At 32.2% G+C, this 25,947-nt stretch overlaps 1 protein-coding gene across 8 annotated transcripts in view; it reads left to right on the forward strand.

The window, feature by feature from the left end:
* LARP1B (La ribonucleoprotein 1B) overlaps positions 1-25,947 on the forward strand; it is a 105,022-nt gene that overhangs the window by 46,767 nt on the left and 32,308 nt on the right. For 5 of the 8 annotated variants that reach the window (XM_032463142.1, XM_032463116.1, XM_032463126.1 and 2 more), the window contains exon 12: positions 17,598-17,721. In XM_032463142.1, coding sequence (XP_032319033.1) covers positions 17,598-17,721 — 124 coding nt within the window. Of the gene's footprint in view, positions 1-17,597; positions 17,722-25,034; positions 25,135-25,947 lie in introns of all 8 variants that reach the window. The other 3 variants (XR_004313610.1, XR_004313611.1, XR_004313612.1) reach the window with 1 other exon arrangement.

Raw genomic sequence — 25,947 nt, forward strand, 5'->3', positions numbered from 1 at the left:
GAATTACCAAAACAATAACAGTCACAGAATATAAAATAAATGTTCACATGGTTCAGTTAATAAATGATGAGATTCAAAATATGTGAAGAGGAAAAGTAAAGAACAAAGCAGACTTGAAAATAACAGAACTCCTATGATAGTGAAAGTTGATTTAAAATTAAGAATTCAATGGTTTCATTTAACAGCATATAAGACAAAGATAATGAGACACTGAGGATTAGTGAATTGAAAGAGTTCAGCAGAAATTACCAAGAATAAAGCACAGAGTGAAAGGGAAGGTATGAAAGAGGTCCAGGGAATGGGGTTAGAATGTACGGATCTAATTATAGTTCCAGAAAGAGCAAGTAAAGAATGGGGCAGAGGCAATATATGAAGAGATAGGGCTAGAAATTTTCTAAAACTCATGAAATAATCAGTTTAATAAATTGAGTTTATTTCAGGAATGTAAGGCTTGAATTTTGGAAATATTAGGAAACCAACTTGCCATATTTAGAGGTTAGAAGAGAAAAATATAAACTTAATGGATGTAGCAATAGCATTTGATAAACTAATACATGATTTAGAAAAAAGAATTTGCAAAACAGATATGAATTTCTATAATGTGAATAAAAAATATCTGCAAAGGAACCAGCATTTAGCATCATGCATAATAGTAAAAATTTGAAAGCATTTATTTATGGAAAGAATAAGATGAAGTTAAAAATTATTTGGAAAATCCTGGGAATTAAAAAATAAATTATTAGAATTATTATCAGACTGTAGCAAGGTTGCTTGATACAAAAGTCAGTGTGTAAAAATCTTTTTGAATTTCTTCCAGCAGCCAACAAAATGAAACTTCAAAAAAGGCTACTATTTATAATAGCATCAAGAAGTATGAAGGAACTAGGACTCAGTCATAACAAAAAATGTACAGGTCCTTGGGAGAACATTATAAACTTTATTAAAAAGATATTAAGAGATCTAAATAAATAGATAATTTGTAGGTTGCAAGAGTTAATATTAGAAAGACAATCCTCAACATTTTGATCTAGAAATTTATTGCAGTTCCTAACGTTTTTTTTTCCCCTCCCTCTCTCTCTATTGGAAGAGCTGATTGCAAAATCTATATGTAAGTGTAAAAAACTAACAGTAGCAAAGACTCTTAAAAAGCACAGAGTTGGCTTTCCCTACCAGATGTCAAGACTTTTTACAAAATTAATAATAAAAAATACTTATTTTTTTGTTTTGGGGGGAGATAATTAGGCTTATTTATTTATTTTTAATTGAGGTACTGGGGATTGAACCCAGGACCCCATACATGCTAAGCAACACTCTACCATTGAGCTATACCCACCCCCCTAAAAAATGTGTTTAAAACAATTAAAATAATAAGATGTTGGTAACACATTTATAAATAATCTGAGAGAATAGAGAACCAAGGACATCTTACTCATGTAGCAACAGGTGGCCATAAAGTTACTGATGAATTTTATATTGTTAAAAATAAGCATATTTATTAAAGAATACAATACGGAAGCTAAAAATAATTTACAAATTGAGAGCATATATACAGCCAAAAATGATTATCCAGAATTTATAGAAAATTCTTATGACTCAACAGACAAGAACAGAAAGCCATATTAAAAAATAGGTTAAAGACTTGGGTAGGGTTTTCCAAAAGAGGAAATCCAAGTGGCTAATAGACAAATGAAAAATGCTTATCCTTTTGGTTAATTAGGAAATTGTAAAATAAAGTTACAGTGAGTAATGTTTCATGTGCATAATACTGTCTTATGTTCTCAGTGTTTTCCTTTCTGTATCATTGATTTCTGTTCTTTATTATTTCTTCCTTCTATTTATTTGGGGTTTAATTTTCTTTTTTTTTTTTTTTCTAGCTTCCTAAAGTAGAAACATACAATTTGTTAGTAAACTTTTCTTCTTTTCTTTTATAGGCATTTAAAGCTATAAATTTTTTTCTAAGCACTACTTTAGCTGCATCAGACAGATTTTGATCTGTTATGTTTTTATTATTCAGTTTGAAATATTTTATAATTTCCCTTGTGATTTCTTCTTTGACTTATAGATTATTTAGAAGTATATTTTAAAAATTTCTAAATATTTGGGGGATTAAAAATTTTTTTATTGTGGTAAAATAGCCATACTATCTTAACCATTTTTAAAGGTACAATTCAGTGTTGAGGATATTTTGAGATACCTTTCATTTATTGATTTTTAATTTAATTCCTTTGAGGTCAGAGAGTATGTTTGCAAATGTGTCTTTTGAAATTTATTGAGCCTTTTTTATGGCCCAACATGTGGTCCATATTGATGGAGAATTTTATGTATCATTGGAAATAATTTACTATCTGCAATTTTTAAGTGTGATTTTCTGTAAATGTCAATTAGACCAGGTGGTGGTTCTTATATATCATGTAGACTTTTTTTCTTTTTTTTTCTTTTTTATATGAAATACAGAGAGGGATTTAAAATCTTCAGCTATGATTCAAGCTTTTATATTTCTTCCTTTAGAGCTGTCAGTTTTTGTTTCATGAATTTTGTAGCTCTGTTATTAAATGCATATATAAATATATGTTAGACACATATATATGCATTTGTTATGAGATGCTGTATACATATGTACATATATAGTTATGTATTCTTGATGAATCAACTCATCATTTCTTGTAATGCCTGTCTTGAAGCTGACATTACCAGTTTTCTTCCTTTTATCTTTTTATTTTCAGCCTATTAGTGCCTTTATTTTAAAGGAGGGTTTCTTGTAGACATCACATAATTAGGTCTTACTAGTTTTAATGTGTCTGTTTCCTTTAAAATCTTTTTTTTTTTGTGACCTCTTGGAGTTTATCAAACACTATAATAATATTACATTTTATTTTCTCTTTTGGCTTCTTAGTTATGCCTATTTAAACTTTTTTTTATTTTTTAGTGATTACTCTAGGACTTATAATATGCCTCCTTAACTTTTTAAAATCTGTTTAGTGACAATAAGTATCATTTCACACTTTTCACTTCTCGTCTGAAATTTAATACTTTTTGGCTTACAAATATATAATATATAATTACAAAAATATAATTGTATTACTTTTGGGCTAGTGTTGTCATATCCTTTTAAACATACTCTAAACCCCATCTTAAAATGTTATTATTTTGCTTTAAACTAAACAATTGTCTTTTAAGGAAATTGTGAAAAGAAATACCGTAGTCTTCTATATTTACCCGTTTTATTCCTTTTTATAATTTCAGTTTTTATGTGATATTATTTCCCTCTTTGCCTAAAGAACATGTTTTAGCATTTCTTGTAGTGTAAGTCCACTGACAAGTCATCTCAGCTTTTGTTTGTTTACCTGATAATATCTTTATTTGACCCTGATTTTTGAGTGATATCTTCACTAGGTATAGAATCTGAGTTGAGTTTTTCCTTTTGACATTTTAAGGATGATATTCCACTGTCTTCTGGACTTTACTGTTTCTAATGAGAAGTCAGTCATTTGTATTATTCCTTCGTATGTAATCTGTCACCCCACACCCCCGCCCCCAACCCTTCCCCGCTGCCTTCAAGATTTCCACTTTAACTGCTGATTTTCAGCAGTTTTACTATGATGTCTGTTCAGTGTGGTTTTCTTTGAACTTTTTCCAATTTAGGGATAACTGAAATTCGTGGACGAGAATTTGGAGTTTTTCTTCAAATTTGGGAAACTTTCAGCTATTATTTCTTTGTACTCTTAATCTTACTCTTTTTTTAATTTGGGGATTTTAATTACATGTATGTTATACCATTCAGTAGTGACCCCTGAGGTTCTTTCTGTTTTCTTTTATCTATATTCTCTGTTTCATAGGTCGGATTATGTCTACAAATCTGTCTTCATTTTCACTAACTTTTGTCTGCCATCTTCCTTCCATTTTTTTTTTCATATAATAAAGAAACATGTTTGATTTTGAACAATAAGGATCACAAGGAGCCTCCATGGAACACAGGAAATTCAACTGCTCTTTAGTAATGCTAAATTTAGCAATAACAAAATAATCTCAGTCTAATCTGATTATCAGACTATCTTAATTTTGCCTCTATCAGGCTACTACTTGGTAAGTTTGTAATGGAGAACAGAATATCAGAAGGAAGTGTATTGGCATTTCTGATGCCTTTACTGAGCTGGGGAAGACCTTTTAAGTGTTTCCTATTTTTTTGTTTCTTCTCTTTGAGCACTTGCAGTAACTTGCAAAAGCCATCTATTCCATTTTTGAACATGTTATTCTTTCTAACAGAGAGCTGAGAATCTGCCACTGTGTGATTTTTAAAGCTTTGTTTCCTTGAGCTCTGCTAAATAAATCTGCTTCCATATGAGTCTTTTAGATGTTCAGTCATCCTGCCTCCTTTACTGTCCCTAGTCCAAGTTAAACCTGCCTGATTGTTGCAAGTGTTTTTCAGATGGTTTGATTTTTCGATCTCTTTTCATCTCTTTTGCACTCCTGGACATACATAAGGCCCATTTGGTCACAGTGCCCACCTTAAATTATCGTGCCCAGAACTGAATGTTAAGAGTAGTTAGCATTTCAAATCAAAACTACAGCTAGGTACCACCTCACACCAATCTGAATAACCATCCCTAAAAAGTCCACAAATAACAAATGCTGGAGAGGGTGTGGAGAGAAGGGAACCCCCCCCCCCAAACACACACACACTGCTGGCGGGAATGCAATTCAGTGCAGCCACCATGGAAAACAGTATAGAGGTTCCCCCCCAAAACAAAAATAGAGCCACCATATGATCCAGCAATCTCACTTCTGGGCATGTATCTGGAGAAAACTCCAACTCAAAAAGATGCATGCATGCTAATGTTCACCACAGTACCGTTCACCATAGCCAAGGCCTGGAAGCAACCCATATGTCCATTGACAGATGAGTGGATAAAGAAAATGTAGTGCATATATACAGTGGAATATACTCAGCCACAAAAAAATAACCAAACAATGCCATTTTCAGCAACATAAATGGACCTAGAGATTATCATACTAAGTGAAGCAAGTCAGACAGAAGAAGAAAAATACCACATGACATCACTCATAAGTGGAATCTAAAAAAAGGACACAAATGTATTCATCCACAAAACAGAAACAGATTCACAGACACAGAAAACAAAACCATGGTCACCAGGTGGGACAGGGAGAGTGGAGGGACAAGTTAGGAGTTCAGAAATTGCAGATACCAGCCATTGTATATAAAATTGATAAATAACAAGGTCCCACGGTATAGTACAGGGAACCATACTCAACATCCTGCAACAACCTATAATGAAAAATAATACGAAAAAAAGTGTATAACTGAATCACCATACTGCACACCAGAAACTAACACAACATTGCAAGTCAACTATACTTCAATTAAAAAAAAGAGTAATGAAGTTTTTTTGGTTGAGCCTTTATGCCAACCATGTACTAAGATGCTTTCCATGTTCCTATATCAATCTTATAGTAACTCTGGAGGAAGTTTTTGTCCGCATTTTATAGATGGCATTACACAATTTGAAAAGGGTTATGAAACTAACACAGCCAATCAGTGGTGGAGCCAGTAGTATCAGGTTTGCTGACTCTTCACTCTGAGCATGCTCTCAACACGTCCCTCAGGTTGAGTTCATCAGTCTCAGTCTTCTCTTCATTTCAGTTACTTTCCTTCTGTTATGAAAGTTCAAGATTTTATTAGTACCTCTTGCTCTTATTGTGTTACCTGTTGGAATCTTTTAAGTCAGAATTTAATTTTAGTATTATTTTATGTTTTTGAGACCTTTCTAATTTATTTTCAAAGAATGTGGAAGTGTTGGTTTCCCAACATTGATTCTGACTTTATGTAGAGATAGGAAATTTGAGACATCTGTAGATTTCTAGTAGACATCCTCATGTGTAAGGATGTCTGTAGATCCTTGGCTTTTCCTGTGTTGGTTTCTTTCTTCTGAAGTAAATGTTTAGACTTTTGCCTCTTAGGGTTACAGATTTTTGAGGAATTTTGTCTTTTGAAGTAGGCGATGTTCTGTCAAATTTTGGCAGGTGTTCTGAGTGTAATGGGTAGGTCCATAGATGTCTTTCTTGGTATATTCACGGGAGAGGATGAGGTAAGAGCATCCTGCTCCGCCATCTTGGCACCCCCTATCCATTCTGTTTTTAATCTCATCCAAGTACAAAGTTTCAGTTCTACAATTTATATTTTTTTATAGTTTTTTTCTGCTGGGACTCCCTATTTGTTCACTCATTAAGACCATCTTTTCTTTCAGTTCATCAAACATTAACTATATAATAGTTACTTTAAAGTTCATATCTTAAAATCCAACATTTGAAACATCTGGAAGACAGTTTCTGTTGATTATTGTTGTCATCGTTTTCTTAACTATGTGTTATATTTTCCTGTTTCTTTTCACATCTAATAATTTAAAACCTTTTTTACCAGACATTGTAAATATTATACTGTAGAGATTATAGATTATGTCATCTTCCTATGAGGAATATTGATTTTTTTGTTCTATTGGCTGGCCAGCTTGGAATTTTGTGGGCTTTGTTTTACTGTTTGTCATGTTGGATCTGTGGGAAGCCTTTCTAACTTGACAAAGCTTCACCTCCAAACTCAACATCTTGTCAGGTTTTGTGTTAGGCTCTGCTAGGGAATCTAGAATAGGTCTTACTATAAGATGTGAGCCTTACTTTATAGTATGGCCTAATTTTTAAAGAGTGTCTCACCTGGATTCCCTGGGTGTTAATGAGTGGTTAACAGGGGGTCTCCATTCTCGGCTGGGTCTGTATGCTGTCATCTCCCAACACCATTAGATCTTTAATATATCTGTTTAGCTCAACCCTACGGCACCCTTTTTAGATATATTTCAGGGAGTCTTATCCTCCATATTTGTAGCTCAGCCTCAGCCAAGGATTCACAGAGGTCTGACCCTTACTCAAATGTATTGCCTCCAACTCTGATTAGTTCCCTCTTCCTCAGTGCTCTGCTCCACAGATTCCACAGCTTCAGTTTCCCTGAATGCTAAGCACTACCTTCACAGCTCAGCAGGAGAGCCATGCTTTGCTTGGGCTGAAGCGTGTTGTGCCATGGGTGGGAAGTTGTACTGAAAAAGAGAACTGGGGTGATTGTGGAGTCCACCTTGTGAATTTCTCTTCTCTCAGAGGTCAAGGTCTTGACATTGCTAGTTACCCAGTGCTAAAAATACTTATTTTATATCAATTCACGGTTATTTTTATTTAGAATTGTAGGCTTGTATCAGTTATTCCATCACAGGCAGAAGCAGAAGATCATAACTGTTACATCATAAAATTAATGTCTAACGATATTAAGTCCTTGCAAAGAATGGTACAACAGGAACTCATAAACCATTTTTGGTGCTAGATTAAGTTGTTATAACCATCTTTTTTTTTTTTAATTGAAGCATAGTTGATTTATAGTATTAGTTTGAGTTGTATATCATGGTGAGTCACAATTTTTTTATAGATTATCCTCCATTTAAAGTTATTAAAAATACTGGCTATATTCCTTGTACTATATAATATATACTTGAAGCTTATTTTATACATAGTAGTGAAGGCAGCCAGTTGGCTTGATTTGAAGGGGGGAAATGGAGAAAAGAGAGGTGAAGACAGAAAGTAACCTCTGATGCTAGAAGTGGGTAGACTATCTCTTGAATAAATGTTAAAGTCTTATAATTATTGCTAAGAACAGTGATGATGAAAATCTTTTGTTTCAAAGAAAGTGTGTTGAAGAGTGACCAATAATTCAATATTGAAGCAATATATGTAAGTCAATAAATGAAAAACAAATCAGTTTCTAAAGTATCTCCTTCAAAGATAGTGTTACAATGCAGTCTTTGTAATTTCTAAAATTCTAGCCTACTCCTTCGTTGATGGAGTTGCAGTGATGTGTAACACAAATGTACTTATTAATATCCTGATAAAGATAAAATTTATGAAAAATACACAGTTTACAATCTTTATTATTTCTTTAGTAAAGAAAAGTTGCTCAACATTGATTGGTCTAAGAAGATCTAGGTATGTGAATTCTCTAATGCAATGGAGTTAAATGTTACTTGGGAATTAGTTCTAGAGTTCTTTTTAAGTTGAAAATTGAGTATGGCCAAAATACTCTTTAAAACTCCCTTAAGCCACTTGTAAAATACATATGTGAATTTAAGTATAGCCCTGCATCATATTATGCATATTATATTTATCATATCTATAATAATGTAGCAGGATCATATTTGTAAAATATTCGAATACTTACTATTTTAGCAAATTTGTGAAGATTCTAACTTGGTGACCCTGTTCGTGGTCATCTTTTTCCTAAGAAGCTGATTTTTAAAATAATTTAACTTTTAGTCAGTGTTGCTCTGTGTTTCTCAACCCTTTTTTAAAACATGAAAGCCTTTAGTTGTAAAATTAGGTTCCTGAGGTTATGGTTAAAGTGTATACCTGTTTGGACACTTTTAGTGGTCAGGACATTATTAAAACGTATACTTCCTTTTGTTGGATTTTTATTTATGTGAGTTAACACTTTTGGTTTTAATTATATCAGTGCATATGTTCACTGAGTAGGATGGTGGTTGCATTAAAAAATAATCACTTGAAAAAAGTAATTGTTATTGCTGAACAAGTATAATCAAATTTCTATAAGTTAAGCATTAGTACTACGGCACTTTACTGAAATTGAAGTTTGTTTGGGTAGGTGGGATGGGACCAGATTGTGAAGTTTCTTAAGCTGTGTAGGAATTTAGAATATGGAGTGATTGCATTTCTTATAAAGAAAAGGAATATAACCAAATATAGCTTAATAAGATTTAATCTAACAGAGGCATTAATGTAGGTCAAAGCAGGGGAGGGCAGAAGTTGAGTTTAAACTTATTTATAATAGTCCAAGGGTAAAGTGAAATGCTGAACCAAAGGAATAGCATTTTTTTAAACAAGTATTTATTAAAAACCAGTTATATTCCAGGCTTTGAGAGAATTGAAGAAATGCCAGAATTGGGAAAGGATTTTAAAGAAACAATTTATTGTACCAATGCGATAGAAATAGAAACATTAACAAGAAAAGACTGGGAGGAAATGATACCGAGATCACATTTGGAAATGTTGAGTCAGTGTCATGGTGTCTATTTACGTAAAATGTCTTTTATCATCTCTCTATATACTAGAGATGATAAGAAAGCCAGAAATGTAGATTTTAGAGTGTTTAGTATAAAAGGAAGAACTAAAGCTCAAAGAATGATCAAACTTTTCAGACACTGAAGAAATAGAAGAGAGGGCAGCAAAAGAGATAGGAATGTCTGCTGGTGGTTATTAGGAGAGAAAAATAGAAGTAGTTATTTGTAGTTTTACTTGAAGAAGGCAAGAAAATAAATGGTTTCTGAGATCATGATCCATAAAGAGGTATATTCTAGCTCATCTATATCTTGAATTTTTTTTCTCCACTGATTTCTTACTTTTTCTAAGGTCAACTTTGTCCTTAAAATTTGTCTTTTCCTAATGTTTACCCCATTGTACTTACCATCTAGACTGCAGTTCATATAGTGGATGAATAGGAGGTCAGGAAGTTGAAGCACCGAGGGTTCTTTAAAGAAATATGGCTGAGGGAAACCTTCCTTGCTGGTTCAGCTTCCCCTTGTCCTCTTCTTGACAATATGAGTTATAAATAAGTATAAAATACATACTTTTGAAAGATATTTTTAACCTGTATTAGTTTTCTATATATAGTATAAACATATTTATATATCAGAAATATACATTTATATTTTATTCCCTCCAAGTCTTTATTTAACCTTCAGAAAAGTTGTAAGTATAATATAATGAACAACAGTATAACCTTCACCTGGATTCAACATTTGTTAACATCTTACCATATTTGCTTTTTCTCTCTACATAATACATATGTAGATGTATATAATATATATGTACATTTTTCTGAACCACTTGAGAGTTGTAGACACTATGCTACTTTATCCCCAAATGCAAAGCTTGTGTCTTTCAGAAACAAGTACATTCTCCTACATAACCAGAACTATCAAACACAGAAAATTTAGTGTTGATAGACTGCTATATCTAATATATATAGTCTATAGTTAGATTTCTCCAGTTGTCCTAATATTGTCCTTTAAAACTTACTTTTATTTTTTCGATACCAACTCCAAGAATCACACATTATGTTTAGAATTGTATGATTTTAATATTCTTTAATTTGGAACGGTTCCTTGGCTTTATTTTATTTTATTTTTTTTTACGACAATGACATTTTTGAAGAATCCAAGAATAAAGGCCAATAGTCCCTCAGTTTAGGTTTGCCTGGTGTTGCTACATGATTAGTTTCAGGTTAAATATTTTTGGCAAGAGTATTATATAGTTGATGTGCCCTACTTAGTACTTCACCTCAGGAGACATAAGATGTCAGTTCCAGAATCAGTCATTTAGTTATCATGGTGTCCACCATATTTCTTCTCTTCATATTTCTTCAAACAGGTGAAGGTACCTGATTTTCTTTGTAATTAATAAGCGATCTCTGGAGTGATATTTTAAAACTGTGTTTCCCAGCAGTCTTCACTCAGTGTTTTACCCTCCATTGATGATTTTTGCCTGAATCAGTTATTACTATGGTGTTTATAAGATGATAATTTTTTGTTATTCCCTCTATGTTAATTAGTTAGCATTCTTCTGTAAAAGAGAACTTTCCACTCCTTTTTTAAAAATTTTAACTTTCTCTTTTCTTTTTATCTTTTCAGTGTCAGTATACCGTTGACACTAAATGGTGTCTAAAATGTATACCATTCCATTCCTGTCATTCATTTTGATGTTCAAAGTGTTTCATGTTTGGTCAGGTTAGAGCTCTCTCAAGATGAGTCATATATGCAACTGTTATATCCTCATTTTTTAGTACTTTTCATAGCTTATGGCATGACAAGGTGGTCTGCTTGCCTTTACTGGGGGGTGTCTGGTTTTGTGTGTGTGTGTGTATTAAAATATACATACAAAAATTTACCACTTCAACCATTTTTAAATGTACTATTTTTGATTGCTTTTTAAATGTGGTTTTCCCTGGTTGTATCCTTGACCTGCTTCTTTTATTACTTTGTTACCTTGTCCACAAGTGAGAGAATTTACTCCTAGGTTTTTAATCATTAACTATGTGCTAATGATTTCCTCACGTCTTTGTGGGACTCTTGAACTATATAACCAGTAGAATTATATAACCAATATTCTAACTGTTTTCATGTTCCACAGGTATCTCATTTATATTTTGTCTCCATTTAAAAAAATTAAAGGAAACATACCCTAATTCTGTCTTTTATATTTTTTAATTTTTGTTGGGTGCCTTAGGAATCTTCATCAATTTCTGACTTCCAACATTTGTCACTAGGTCCTGTCCATCCTTTCCTATCCATCCCTCCTGCCATGTGACAGTTCTGGCCTGAACCATCTCTCCATATGGTTTGTACCCTAGGCTCTTGGCTCTGGTTCATTTCTTTCTAGCTTTCCTCTTGTCCAAGTAGTCTTCTTTCTTTCTCCTTTCCTCTCTTCTTCCAAGCAAGTGAGGGAATTTACTACCAGAAACCCGAGAAGCAGTACTTGCTTCCTGGCATGTCTTTATCTAAGACTTCAAAGAATGATTTGGCATTTCTCTACCCCTGTCTTTGGTCTTTTTTCCTCTGTGTTAGCTTCATTTAAGTCAGGCTTTCTCCATGAGGTGGCAATGATGGCTGCAGATAGTTTCAGGCTTACTTTATTTTCAAAGTAAGTGATCCCAAGGAAAATAATGCAAATTCCTCAAATTTCTAAAATATTAATCTGACCATTTCCCTAATTTTCTTAATGTTCTTCATTGCTTCTTTACTCTCTTCAAGATAAAGTTCAAATTCTTGGCAAACAACAGTTCATAATTTGGCTCTTACATATGCATCTTCATTGTGCCACTGCTTTCAGTTTTAAAAGTTATACTCCATAAATACCAAGTTGCATGTGTTATTTCCTCTGCCTGCAGTATTGTTTTACATTGTTTACTTGCCAAACTCGTTTCATCCTTTAGATTGCAAAACCCAGTTCAAATTTTACTTTTCCCAGGAAATACCTCTTCAATAGCTTTTATTTTTATCCACCTCAGGAAAAAAATCACTTTTTAAATTCTAACTTTTTACCTCATATGTGCCTATTTTTAACTTATACTGAAATGTAATTAACTTGTTTACAAGTCTTTCTTATCCACTGATTATTGTCTCTTTGGTCCCTTTTTGAGCAAGGCAAGGTATAAATTTATAAAAACAAAAACAAACATTAGACTTTGGCTGTACATCTGGTTGTGCTAGACTAGGTAATTCATATCAGCCCTTCTGCTGAGAAGAACTATAAAAGTAGGTTTAAAAATCCACATGAAGGCACACTGGCACTAACAAGACAGTAAAGAATCATGTGGTCAAAATTTGGAAGAAGGAAATCTAAAGAAATAAGACTGGCGTTCAAGTCTGCACTTCCCTTAGAGGCATCTGCCAGTTCCAGAAGAAGCAACTGAGAAACTTAAAAGAAATTTTCTGAAAAACTCATGGGCTTAGAGTTCAGAAACTAGAGGGGGACATCTAGTAAGCCTTCCAGGCTTTGGGAACTCTAAAGTCCTATATCCTAGAATATTAGGGTGAACTTAAAAAGATGTGATCTCAGTAGGGAAAGCTGCTTCTTTTTAAATTTTATTTATTTATTTTTGTCTTGAAGTAGTGTAAGCTTCTAATCATTTTAATTCCTCATTGGATCAACAGGCTGATGTGTGTAGCTACTTAATTGAAGCAAACACAATTTCTTTCTGGAGTAAAATACCATCCTAAGCCTCAGATTTTCAGTAATAGTGTGTGGCCCTCAAAAAATAATTAGGCATACAAGAAGACAAGATGGGAAAAAAAAAAAAAGGAACAACAAAAAATAGAGACAGATGCATAGAAATCCAGATAAGAGTTATAAAATTCACTTTAAATTTGTTGCTGTTAATATGCATTTTTAAAAAGATAAAATGGAGAATTTCATAAAAGAAATGAAAATTTTAAAAATGAATTTAATTGAAATTCCAGAAATGAAAAATGTAACTCTGTGGAGTGAATTAATTTAACAGTAGAAAAATACAGCTGAATACAGAATTACTGTGATGAGTCAAAAAAACCCCCCAAAAATCCAGATTGAAGCATGGAGCAAAAAAAGATGGAAAATACAGAAAAGAGTGTTAGAAGTAGGAGATACAGTCAAAAGCTCAAACATACATTTGATTGGATTCTCAGAAGAGAGGAGGAGAGGATAAGGCAGAAGTACTATTTGAAGAGATTATGGCTGACATTTTACCAAAACTGATGAAACATATAGTGAGGGATAAATTCAAGAAGTCCTAAAAACTCCAAAGAATATAAATACAAAGAAAACCACATCAAGGCCATAATTTAAAATTGCTGACAACAAATAACAAAAGCCAGAGAAAAAAGACAGATTTCTTTAAAAGCATCAATAGTAAGACTTACAGCTAACTTCTCAGCAGAAATAATGGAAGCCAGGAGACAATGGGATGGTATAATCACAGTACTGGAAGAGAACTAATGTTAGGAAATAAAGATAAACAAATCATTGAATAATACATTTAAAATAAGTGAGTTTTATGGTTTGTAAATTATATCTCAGTTAAGCTATTTAAAAATGAAATAGCCATCAGACATACAAAAACTGAGAAAATTTATTTTCAGCAGATATGTGTTAAAGAAATACTAAGGGAAGTTTTTTAGGCAAAGAAAAATGATTCCAGAAAGAAGTTGAAGGTACATAAAGGAATGAAGAGCAATGGAAAGGGTAAATATGTGTAGATTTAAATAAATAGGGACACTAACCACAACAAAGTTGGTGTAACTCTATTGATAAAGTATATTTTTAAGGCAAAAAGAATTATTCAAGATAAAAAGGGACATTTCATAACCATAAAACATTTAGTTGCCCCAGAAAATATATTAGTTTTGTATACATTTAGTAACATAGCCTTAAAATATATAAGACAAAAATTGACAGGTGCAAATAGTCAAATTTATAATCATAGGGAAGATTTTAATAAATGTTATCAAGAAAAATGCAAGATACAGCAAGCAGATGAAAAACTCACTAAGGATGTACAAAATGTGACCAACATAGTTAACAAACTTTGCTTAATTGACAAATGAAATACTACATCCAACATCTGCAGAATTCACATTCTTTTCAAGTGCACATTGACCCTTATCTCATACCATACACAAAAAGTCAGTTCTAGATATATTGTAGTTCTAAATGAAAATTCAAAATAATAAAACTTACAGATTAAGGTACTAACTCCATGATCTTTTAGAACAGAAAGATTTATTAAACAGGAAATAACACAATGAAGGAAATGATAGATAAAATATACTACATTAAAAAGAAGGTTTTCACCAAAAGACACCATAAGCGTGAAAAGACAAGTTACAGAGTGGAAAAAGGCATTTACAACATTTTATAGAGAGCTCTTACAAATCAAGGAGAAAGACAAGTCTATAGAAAAATGAGCAACAGAAATAATCACTTCCCTAAAAAGCTATCCAAATAAAATATACTAAAAGTTTTCATCATTATTAGTAATCTGAGATATGTAAATTAAAACCCCAATGAGGTAACACACCTATCAGTGCCTACATATTTAAATTTTTCAAATTTTTGAGATAATTACAGATTTAGGGGAAATTGGAAAAATAGTACAGAGAGGTCCAGTGTAGTCTTCACCAAGAGCCCTCCAAAGTTATATCTTAAAATTAAAATACAATATTAAAACCAGGAAATTGACATTTATTTTATATGTATGTGTATAGTTCTATGTCATTTTCTCATATGTAGATTCACATAACTACCATTAAAGTCAAGACACTGAATTGTTTTATCACCACCAGTATCTCCCTTGTGCTATTAAACTCACATCCACCTGCCTGCCCTCTGTTTCTCATCTGGTAGCCACTCTATAATGTCATTTTCGGAATGTTTTATCAGTGGAATCATACAGCATGTTACCCTTTAAGACTGATATTTTTAAATCATAATGCCCTTGAGGTCCACCAGAGTTGTTGTGTACATCTGTAGTTTTGTCCTTTTCAAAAAGACTCAGTTTTTAAAAACTGGCAATACCAAGTGTTGATGAGAATGTAGAGCAATAGGAACTTTAATATACTACTAATGGGAATGTAGTTAGGTACAACCACTCTGAAAAAGTATTTGCTATTTTCTACTAAGGTTGAAATGTACTCCCTGATTCAGCAACTCCAGTCCTAGTAAATACTCAATAAAAATGTATGTCTGTTAACCAAAATTATTGATTTGGGAAGACATATTTACAGCAACATTATTTATAATAGCTGTAATCTGGAAAGGACCTGAATGCTTATCAATAGTAGAATGGATTTTTTTTAATTGTGATTTGATCATACAGTAGAATACCATAGAGCAAGGATGGACAAACTTTTTTTTGTAAAGAGCTACATTATAAATATTTTAGGCTTTATGGATCATACATTAACTGTGGCAACTACTCAACTCTGCAGTAGCAGTGAAGCAACCATATGCAATATGTAAACAAGTGGATGCAGTTTTGTTCCAGTAAAACCATTTACAGAAACAAATTTTGGCCTTTGCTGACCTCTGCTATAGAGCCACAAACTATAGATGAATTTCAGGAAGATAAGTTTCCATGAAAGAAGCCATACGTTATGATTTTTTTTTATAAAGTTCAAAAACGGAAAATGAATCTATAGAATTGAAATCAGCATATTGCTTATCTTTAGGAAGAAAGAGAGGGTAGTGACAGGAGCATGAGTACTTCTAGGATGCTAGCAATTCTATCTTTACCTGAATGGTGGTTCTGTAGGTCTGTTCACTTTTGACTACTCATTGAGATAGATGCTTATGATTTATGCACTTCTCTAGGTGTGTGTACGTATATGTATGTTTGTGTGTTATACCTTAATTAGATTAAAAAGTTAAATTTAATAAAAGGAAACATTATTTGTGTTTCCATCAGGATAGAATTGTGTTTCTTCTTCTCTGGCATATGATAAATGTACAATAAATGTTTTTTGAAGTTGGAGGTGCTAATAGCAAGCTCTATAAAGGACAGTGACAAGTAATGATTCTGAATTAGCTTGAAGAGCTTATTAAAGACTTTGGGGAAAGCAATTTTGGTATGGGGCAAGAGCTGAAGTAATCATTTAAGGCATTTTCATGAGAAGATAATAAATCCTCATTTAAAGGCTAATGGGATCTAATAAATGGTGTGAGCTGACAAGTAATTATTTATGCTAAAGACAGAAGGAAAAGATTTTTTGGTTAGCTATTAAGAGCAAGGTACCATAACTATTTTGTAATGATGGTGTTTAATTTGGTTCACCTAACAAATACTTTTTTGTTTTTCTAACCTGCTTATACCCTTTTTGGATGTTACTCTGTGTAGGGTCATGGACCCATTAACACTGAGTTATGTCCATGATACACAGTTTACCAAAGAAAACCTCTAAGATGTAGTAGAGTGCAAGCAATCTCTCAAGCTCTTTTTTTTTTATACCATAGCTTACACCAGGCATAGATGGTCTTTATGCACTAAGGCCAAACAACATTTCAGTAGAGAATGGCCTCCACTTCTGTAATGCTTTACATATGTGTAGGTCAGGGCAGGAAATGTCTAAGTGACTATGTAACAATAGTTTAGAAAGGGGATGCTTTAGGAACTCCCGGGGTATGGATGGGCCCATTTTTCCTTTGAGCTAACAACTCAGACCTGCTGAGCATCCTTGCTGCCAAGCTTGTAAAAGGTTTAGAAATGAATCTTCCAGAGTCATCTAGATTTATCTTTTGTCACATGTTTCCCGTTACTACAAAATAAGGTAGAAACTTCTTGGCTTAGTATTAAAGATCTTCTAGTAGCTTTCTCCAACTTATCAGGACTTTTTGCCACTGATTCTACAGAAACTTTCTCTCACTGAATTATCTTTCAATAAATAATTGCTTATTCCAAGCTTCTCATCTTTGCTCACATTACTGAAAATTTAGGATACTTTTCCCTTTCTCTAAATTGTCATCATTAGGAGCTACTTTTGTCCCATCCCTTCTGTGATGCCTCCCTTATGAGAATTGAGAAGATCTCAATTCTTATACCAAAGAGTATCACTATTCATACACTAATATTTTTATGTGTACATTTCTTTTCATTTAACTTGTACACTTCTTAAGGGTAGGGAACATGTATTAGATTACTTTGTAGCCTATTCTGTAGTATTCTAGTGATCTTATGTGTAAATACTCAACAAATAATGATAAGAATGTATGTTCTTATAATGTATAACTATAAAATATTCATTATATTTTAGGGTTCTCAAGCTTGTTTTAACTGAATACTAATTGTTATTAAGTATAATGCGTTATTCTTTATTAGAACATCTTCTTTTATTCTGTTGCAATTAATCCATGTTTTTAAAACTCATTTTTTGAGATTGGTATCAATTGTTGTCTGTTGGTTACTCTGTTAGCCAGTTTAGTAATTAGATTCCTTCATTCTACTTCAGCAAGAAGTTGAGAACTTTAAGAAGCTAAATCTCATTAGTAAAGAGCAGTTTGAAAACTTAACACCTGAACTTCCTTTTGAGCCAAACCAAGAAGTTCCTGTAACACCTTCACAGTCCAGGCAAGGTATGTAAATCTGCTTTTGTGTAAGTGTCTGAATAGTATTAAGCAGTTCCAAATTGTTTTTAAAGTTTGCTCTTTTGTATTTGTGGAAAACATTTAGGTATCTGGTAAAAGACTTGAAATTTTAGAACTCAGCATTTTTTTAATCCTTAGGTGAACTTCAGAACATTTTAGAGACTTAAAAGTACAAATTGTAAAAGGACAAAGTTTGAATCCCACCTTACCCTTGGTGAATAGGCAAGTAGTTACAAAGGTGATCTAAAAGTTGTCTGCTCTAACATCAGATCATGCTAAAACCCAAACACTTACTTGAAAGTATACAGAATTGGTTGGTTCTTTATGTGTCTCATTTGATTTTTGAGATTGCTGGGAATGCTTCTCTTCTCTAAATAAGGAAAATTTTTCACTGACCTGATTCCTTAAAATATACCACTAGCATCATTCTTTTGTTTTAAGGCCTTAGCTTTGTGTGAAAATGTATATACATTTAGGAGATTCGTAAATTGAATCTGACATTTTCAGGCAAGTGTAACTAATTTTGTTACAGGCTTTGGTGAAGGCAGATTAAAGAAAAACTTAATTTGAGTAACTTCAGACATACACAAAACCAGAGCAAATTGTATAATGAAACCCTATGTATTCATTACCCATTAGCTACTTAATCATCTTAGAGCCAATTTTATCTCATCTCAACTCCACTCATTCTCTTTACCTCCCACTGGATTATTTTGAAGCAAACTCCTAATCATATTATTCATGTTTTTTCATGAATATGTGTTTTTAAAAGATAAGAACTATCTACTTTAACACATAAATAACACAGAGTACCATTATCACATCTAAAATTAACTAATTCCTTAATATAAAATAGTTTTCAAATTTCCTCATTCATCACTTAAAAAAAAAAATCAGGATCCATATAAGTTCCAAACACTGCAATAGGTTGATATGTCTCTTTTAGTCTATAGATTCACACTGTGTCCTTTTTCCTTCCATATTACTGTTGTAGAAATGAGATTGTTTGTCCTGTAGAATTTCTCACAGTCTGGATTTTTCTGATTACATCTCCATGGTTTTACTCAATCACTTTTCTGGCCCTGAATTTTCTTTAACTGTGATTTTGATACCAAGGCTTGATCTGATTCAGGCTCAAAGTTTTGCAAGAATATGTCATATGTAGTATGAATACTTACACTAGGAGGCACATAATGCTTGACTGTCTCTCTTTTTGTGGTATTGGTAGCCACTGATAATCACTGCTTGGAACTTTTATTTCACAAGTGGCTGCAAAATGGTTATAATTCTGTTTTCGTCACTGCTTCTGAATTTAGTAGACAGAAAAAGAAACAATGCTATTTACCATTGCATCAAAAAAAGTAAAATACCTAGGAATAAACCTACTTATGGAGGTAAAAGACTTGAAAAACTGTAAGACACTGATAAGAGAAATTGAAGACTACACAAATAGATGGATAGAATACTAAGTGAAGTAAGTTAGAGAAAGACAAATACTATATGATATAACTTATATGTGGAATCTAAAAAGTACAGATAACTAGTGAATGTAACAAAAAAGAAACAGACTCACAGATATAGAGAATAAACTGGTAGTTACCAGTGGAGAGAGGGAAGGTGGGAGAGACAGTATCAGGGTAGGAAAGTAAGAGGTACAAATTACTAGGTATAAAATAAGCTATAAGGATAAGGATATACTGTATAGCATGGGGAATATAACCAATATTTTATAAAAGCTGTAAATGGAGTATGACCTTTAAAAATTGTGAATCACTATATTGTACACCTGTAATTTATATATTGTACATCAACTATAACTCAATTTTAAAAAAGAAAATTATCACTATGATCTCACAAATATGTTAGATGGGTTTTACTCAGTAGTTTTTGATACTTAGTTTATTGACTTTTAACTCCAAATCCACCTTTCTTTACTTTGTTCTGTAGTAGTGGAGTTGGACTCAGCTTTCTCGTTTGCCAGCTGGCTCCATGTTAAGCTTTGTCAGTACTCCAGTTACTGCTGAGTTGGTCAGTGCTTCTAGGCCTTTTCAATTGAAAGAGCTTGGAAATTATTCTAAGGAAAAATACATTATAAATTTATGTTTATATTTTTTGTTCAAATTTAGGATTAAAGGTTTTAACTTTAATTTGTTAGATTTAATGTTTTTATCACCTTTTACACATGAAAAAAAACTTTGTTCCTGACCAGTCACAGAATTATTTGTTTATGCTATGATATAATAGTCTCAGGATAACAATACTATGAAATAATATTACTATGAATACTAAAATTGATTAAACTTTTTAAAACTTCATACTTTTAAACTTTTAAAAATTCTCAAGTGTATTCTGCTAAGGATTTTCAGTCTGCTTACAAGATTTTTTTGTGTTGTTTAAGTACATAAAATTGGTAATGTATGCTCCTCACATCATAGAATTAAAGACCCAAGAGATGAATTTTATTTTATTTATTTATTTTAATTCCCAGCGATCCACTTTTAACTTAATAAATGAGGCCATACAATACAGTGTATTTAAAATCCAGTGACTCAAAGTGATTTAAAGTTATTGTTGAAATCAGAGTTAGTATATTTTTTCATGATAAAAGGAGAAAGTGATCACATTTTAAATAAACGAAGATTTCAAATTAGCATCTTTATTTAGTTTTAAACCTTGTAAGAATTATTAAAGAAATATGCAAAGTCTTTGAATAAACTACAAATTAAACTCTGTTCCCCTGATAATCTCAATCAGTTTTACTGCTAACTGGGCAGATAAATTGCTCTGTGCAAAGGGAAAAAAAAAAAAAAAAAGAGCACTTCATTTCAAAGGAAAAGAATCAAAGGATACGTTTCACAGCTATAAAAATAAATATGATTTATTTAAAAATGGAGCCTTCTTAAAGACAGCGGTCTGGTCAACCATCAGCAACTTCCATTGCCAAAAAGTAATTATTCTCCCATATGCACATTTTGGATTGTGCCGTATCTACCATTTTCCATCTTGCTCATTTTACTTAATGTCATCATATCATGGGCACTTTCTCAAGTTGTAAATCCCAAAGAAATGAATTTTACAATGCATAAAATTAACAAATAATTAGAGGGAAGGGGTAGGGAAATAGATATGCGATTAAGAGATACAAACTACTATATATAGAATAGATAAGCAACAAGCATGTAGTATACAATACAGGGAAATAAAGGCATTGTTTTGTAGTAACTTTAAATGGAGTATAACGTATAAAAATATTGAATCACTGTGTTGTACACCTGAAACTAATATAATATTGTAAATCAACTTTACTTTGATTTTTAAAAAAATCAATGTAAAAAAAAGATTAAGATCAGTAGAAAAAGTAGTAAAACATGAACTGGAACTTCACATAGAGGGAAAAAAACTCTATGGCCAGTTAATATGAAAAGATACTACTTACCGAGATTTGCCAATTAAAATCACAATGACATACCATCTTATAACCTAACAGTTTCACTTTGAGATACTCTTGCAAATGCTCACCAAAGGGAACATTTATAGCAAAATTGTTTATAATATAAAAAACAAATGAAAAATTTTAAATGCCTGTTTATAGTAGAATATAAGATGTAGTATAAAGGAAACACATGTTAAGGAAAAATATGCAGCAGTGGAAAATGAAAGAACTAAAGCTACATGTGACAAAATGGTTTAATCTTAAAAGTAGAGGATGTGTAAAATAAGGAGTTCAGTCAATTTAATTCCATCGTATATAACTCATGGGTACATGCATAGCACATAGAAATCATGAAGACCAAGGGAAATTAATAAAGAAATTTTATATAATGGTTTACTCCTGAGAGAAGGGAGGAATCCCATTTGAAAGATCTGCACATGGGTTTGCCTGCATCTGGAATTTATATATTGGTCTAATTGGTGGGTTTGTGGGTACCAGCTCTGTGTTCCTTTAAAATTTTGCCTTCCTGGGTTATAAATGATTAAGCTCTGTTAAGTGAAGTCTCAGGTATTTACCAAAAGATTTTTTTTTGAATAATGTTTTTGGAAAGCTTGAATTTTTTCCATATTTAATTTCTTGTTCTCATTTTCATTTCTAAATCAATTCTGTTTTAAAATGTATATGTGCATTTGTTAATCTTTGTGTTCTATAATCTCTAATTTTTAAAAATAAGAACAGAAAAAAATAAGCAAAAATTAAGAAGATAGAAATCAATATAATATATTGCTGTGATAAGAAATGCTGAATAGATTAACTCTCAGAAAAACAATTATGGACTGGATTTAAAGACAATTCAACTCTATACTGTTTGTATGTCATAAGTATGCAGAAAGATTTAAAGGTGAAAGATTGGGAAATGCTATAAAACAATACTAATAACAAAGAACTCATATTGCTATTACAAAATAGAATTTAAGGCAAAAATAAGGTGTTTGTTTTTTACTGCCTTTAATATCTGTCTTCCTGTTTATCCCTGATACCTTGTTCAAGCAAGCTTCTGCCCCTCACACTGCAAATCTGGTCTCCTCCTCAACCCTGGCAAATTAGCTTTTGATAGTGACTCTGGAGATCTCTGTGTTTAAGAAGGATCACATCAATCCTCCTCTTCCCTAACATCAGCATTAGATCAATCATTCTGTCTTGAAACACATTTCTTCTTCTTTGACCCTGTTAGTTCTTATTCTACTTCATGAATCGTATTTGCTAGTTCTTCCTTTTTCCCCATTTCTCCAAGCTTTGGATGCTTTAGGATTTTTTAGTCTTCAAATTTCTTATCTTTCTGATCCTCAGTGACTTCTAAGTAATAATATTTAGTTTCATTGGTTTAAATAGTATCTTTATACTAATGAGTGTCAAATTTATATGTACAGACTCCATCCTGTATTCCATATAAATAACCAACTGTGTAGTCAACAGTTTCACTTAATATTTTATAAACATGTCATACTTCTTAAGTCCAAAATCCAGAGTCTGAATTCCCACCCCTTTCCAAGGACTTCTTCCAGACTTCCACATCTCTGTAAATATTAGCTCCATCTTTCTACTTCTACAGGTGAAAAAAATCTTGGTGTCATCTTTGATCCGTCTCTTTTTCAACCTCTGTTTCTTATTTCTTAGCAGATTATATCCATAACCCTTTAAAATATATCCAGACCCTAACTACTTCTCACTTTCTCTATCACCCTGCAAAAGCCACCATCATTTTCCCATTGGTTAATTATAAAAGCTCCTAATGTGTCTCCTTCCTTTCATTCTGACTACCTTATAAGAATCCAGAGTTATCTTTTTTATTTCCTTTTTTTAAAAGAATTAAGCTATAATTTATATTCATTAAGTTTCACACTTTTTGCATGTATAGTTTTGGGAATTTTAACAGATATGTATAATCATGTAGTTACCACCTACTCAAATTACAGCACAGTTCCATTACTTCCCCCAGATTCTCCCTTGCCTCTTTGTAGTCAACCCCTGTTTTCTATTTTCTACCCTTATATTTTTGCCTTTACCAGAATATCATACAAATGGAATCATATATAGCCTTTTCTCTGGCTTCATTTAGCATAATGCATTTGAGATTCATCCATACTTTTGTGTGTTGTTTGTTCCTTTTTATTGGTAAGTAATATTCCATTACATGGATGTAAGCAGTTTATCATTAGTTGAAGGACATGGGGTTGTTTTCAGTTCTTCGTGATTATGAACAAAGACGCTATAAATATTTGCTTACAGGTTTTGTTGAGAATATAAGTTTTCATTTCACTTGGGTAAATACTTAGAGTGGGATTGCTAGGTCATGTGGTAAATGTATGTTTAACTTTATAAGAAACTTCCTAACAGTTTTCCAAAGTGGCTGTGTCATTTTGCATTACCATCAGCAATGTATGAGGATTCTAGTTGCTCCATATTCTCACCAGCACTTGGTATCATAAGTTTGTTTGTTTTTTTTGTTTGTTTTGTTTTGTTTTTGTATTCTAATAGGTATGTAGTAGTATTTCATTGTGACTGATGATGTGGAGCATCTTTTCATGTGCTTATTTGACATGAGTGTATCTTTGGTGGAGTGACTGCTCAAGTATTTTGACTTTTTTATTGAGTTGTTTTCTTACTGAGCTCTAAGAATTCTTTATTCTGGATACAAGTCTTTATTACATATGTAATTTGCACATATCTTCTCCCTATATGGAGATTATCTTTTCATTTTTTGTGTGCCTTTTAAAAAGCAGAGCTTCTTATTTTTAATGATCGGCAATTATTTATTTTTTTTAATTTTAATGGTTTATGCTTTTGGTGTCCATGTAAGAAATCTTTGCCTAATCCAAAATTCAAAGATTTCTATTAGAGGCTTTATATTTTTATCTTTTACCTAATTCAGGTTTCTATTCAATTTTGAGTTAATTTTTTTCTTATTGGTATATGATAGAAGTATGGATATGGATATCCCGTGATTTCAGCACCATTTGTTGGGAAGTCTATTCATTCTCCATTGAATTGCCTTTTAGTGTTTGATCAAAACCAACTAACTATGTGTATATATCTAATTTTGGACTCAATATTCTTCTCATCTTATCTCTGTTTATCCCTTTGCTGCTAGCACAACTTGATAACTGTAATCTTAAAATCAGTATGTCCTCCACCTTTTTTCTTTTTTTCCAAAATTGTTTTAGCTATTCTAGTTTTTTTGCTTTTTCATATAAGTTATAGAATTACCTTACTGATGTCTATAAAAACTCCAGCTGGTATTTTGATTGAAACTGCATTGAATCTACAGATTATTTGGGGAAGAATTAAAATGTTAACAGTATTGAATCTTCTAATCCATGAATATGGTATACTTCTCCATTTAAGTCTTTTTTGTTCTTCAGTGTTTTACAGTTTTTGGTGTATTTTGTACACATTTTGTTACCTATATCCCTAAGTATATTATGGTTTTGGTGCTGTTGTAAATGGTGCTTTAAAATTTTTACTCTCCAGTTGTTTATTGCTATTATATAGAAATAAGATTGATTTTTATATTATTCTTTGTGATGTTAATTTTATCTGTCAACTTAACTGGATCAAAGGATGCCCAGATATCTTGTTTAAAAATTACTTCTGGCTGTTGCTGCATGAGATTAATATCTGAATTGGTGAGCTTGGTAAAGTAGATTGCCATCCTCAGTGTGGGTAGGCATCATCCAATCCACTGAGGGCCTAAATAGAACAAAAATACAGAGGAAGGAGGAATTTACTCCTTTTTTGCTGTCTCATTGTTTGAGCTGGGACATCACATCTCATCTCGGACTGGTATTTATATCATCGACTCCTCTAGGTCTCAGACCTTTGGACTCAGGCTGAATTACACCACTGGCTTTCCTAAGTTTCCAGCTTACAGATGGCAGATCATGGGACATCACATCCTCCATAATCTTGTAAGCCAATTCCTCATATTAAATCTACTTTTATATATCCTATTGATTCTTTTACTCTGGAGAATCCTGACTAACACAGCCTTATATCCTGTGACATTGATAAATTTACTAGTAGTAGTTCTTACAGCTTTTTAATAGATTCTTTGATATAGTCTACACTGATATATTTCTACACAATCATGTTGTCTATGACTAGATGCAGTTCTTTTTCTTACTTTTCTATTTTCTTTTCTTCCTTTATTGTGTTGGTTGGGACCTCCAACATGATGTGAATAGAAGTTATAAGATATAACACCCTTGCCTTGTTACTTTTTGTTCCTAATTTTCGGGGGAAAGCATTCAGTCTTTCACCATTAAGTATGATACCAGTTGTAGGTTTTCCATAGATTCTTTTTATTAGGTTGAGGAAGTCCCCTTTTATTTCTAGTGTGCTGAGAGTTTTGAATCATGAATTGATGCTGATTTTTTTTTCAGTCTTTTTTCTGGGTCTTTTGAAATGATTATACGGTTTGTTTTAATTAGTTTATTTATATTGTAAATTACTTGATTTGTTTTCAAATGTTGAATTAGTCTGTGATTCCCAGGATAAACTTCATTTAATAGTGACATAGTATCCTCTTTATACATTATTAGATTTAGTTTGCCTTTTTCTTCTAAGATTTTATACTATATTCATGAGGAATTTCGGTTTGTATTTTCTTGGATTATCTTTGTTTGGTTTTGGTATTGGGGAATCTTGCCTCATAACTGAGATGGTAAGTGTTCCTTCCTTTTCTATATTTTGGAAGAGTTTGTATAGAATTGTTATTATTG

This window comes from Camelus ferus, chromosome 2 (genome assembly GCF_009834535.1).
Source record: "Camelus ferus isolate YT-003-E chromosome 2, BCGSAC_Cfer_1.0, whole genome shotgun sequence".
NCBI classification, from domain to species: Eukaryota; Metazoa; Chordata; class Mammalia; order Artiodactyla; family Camelidae; genus Camelus; species Camelus ferus.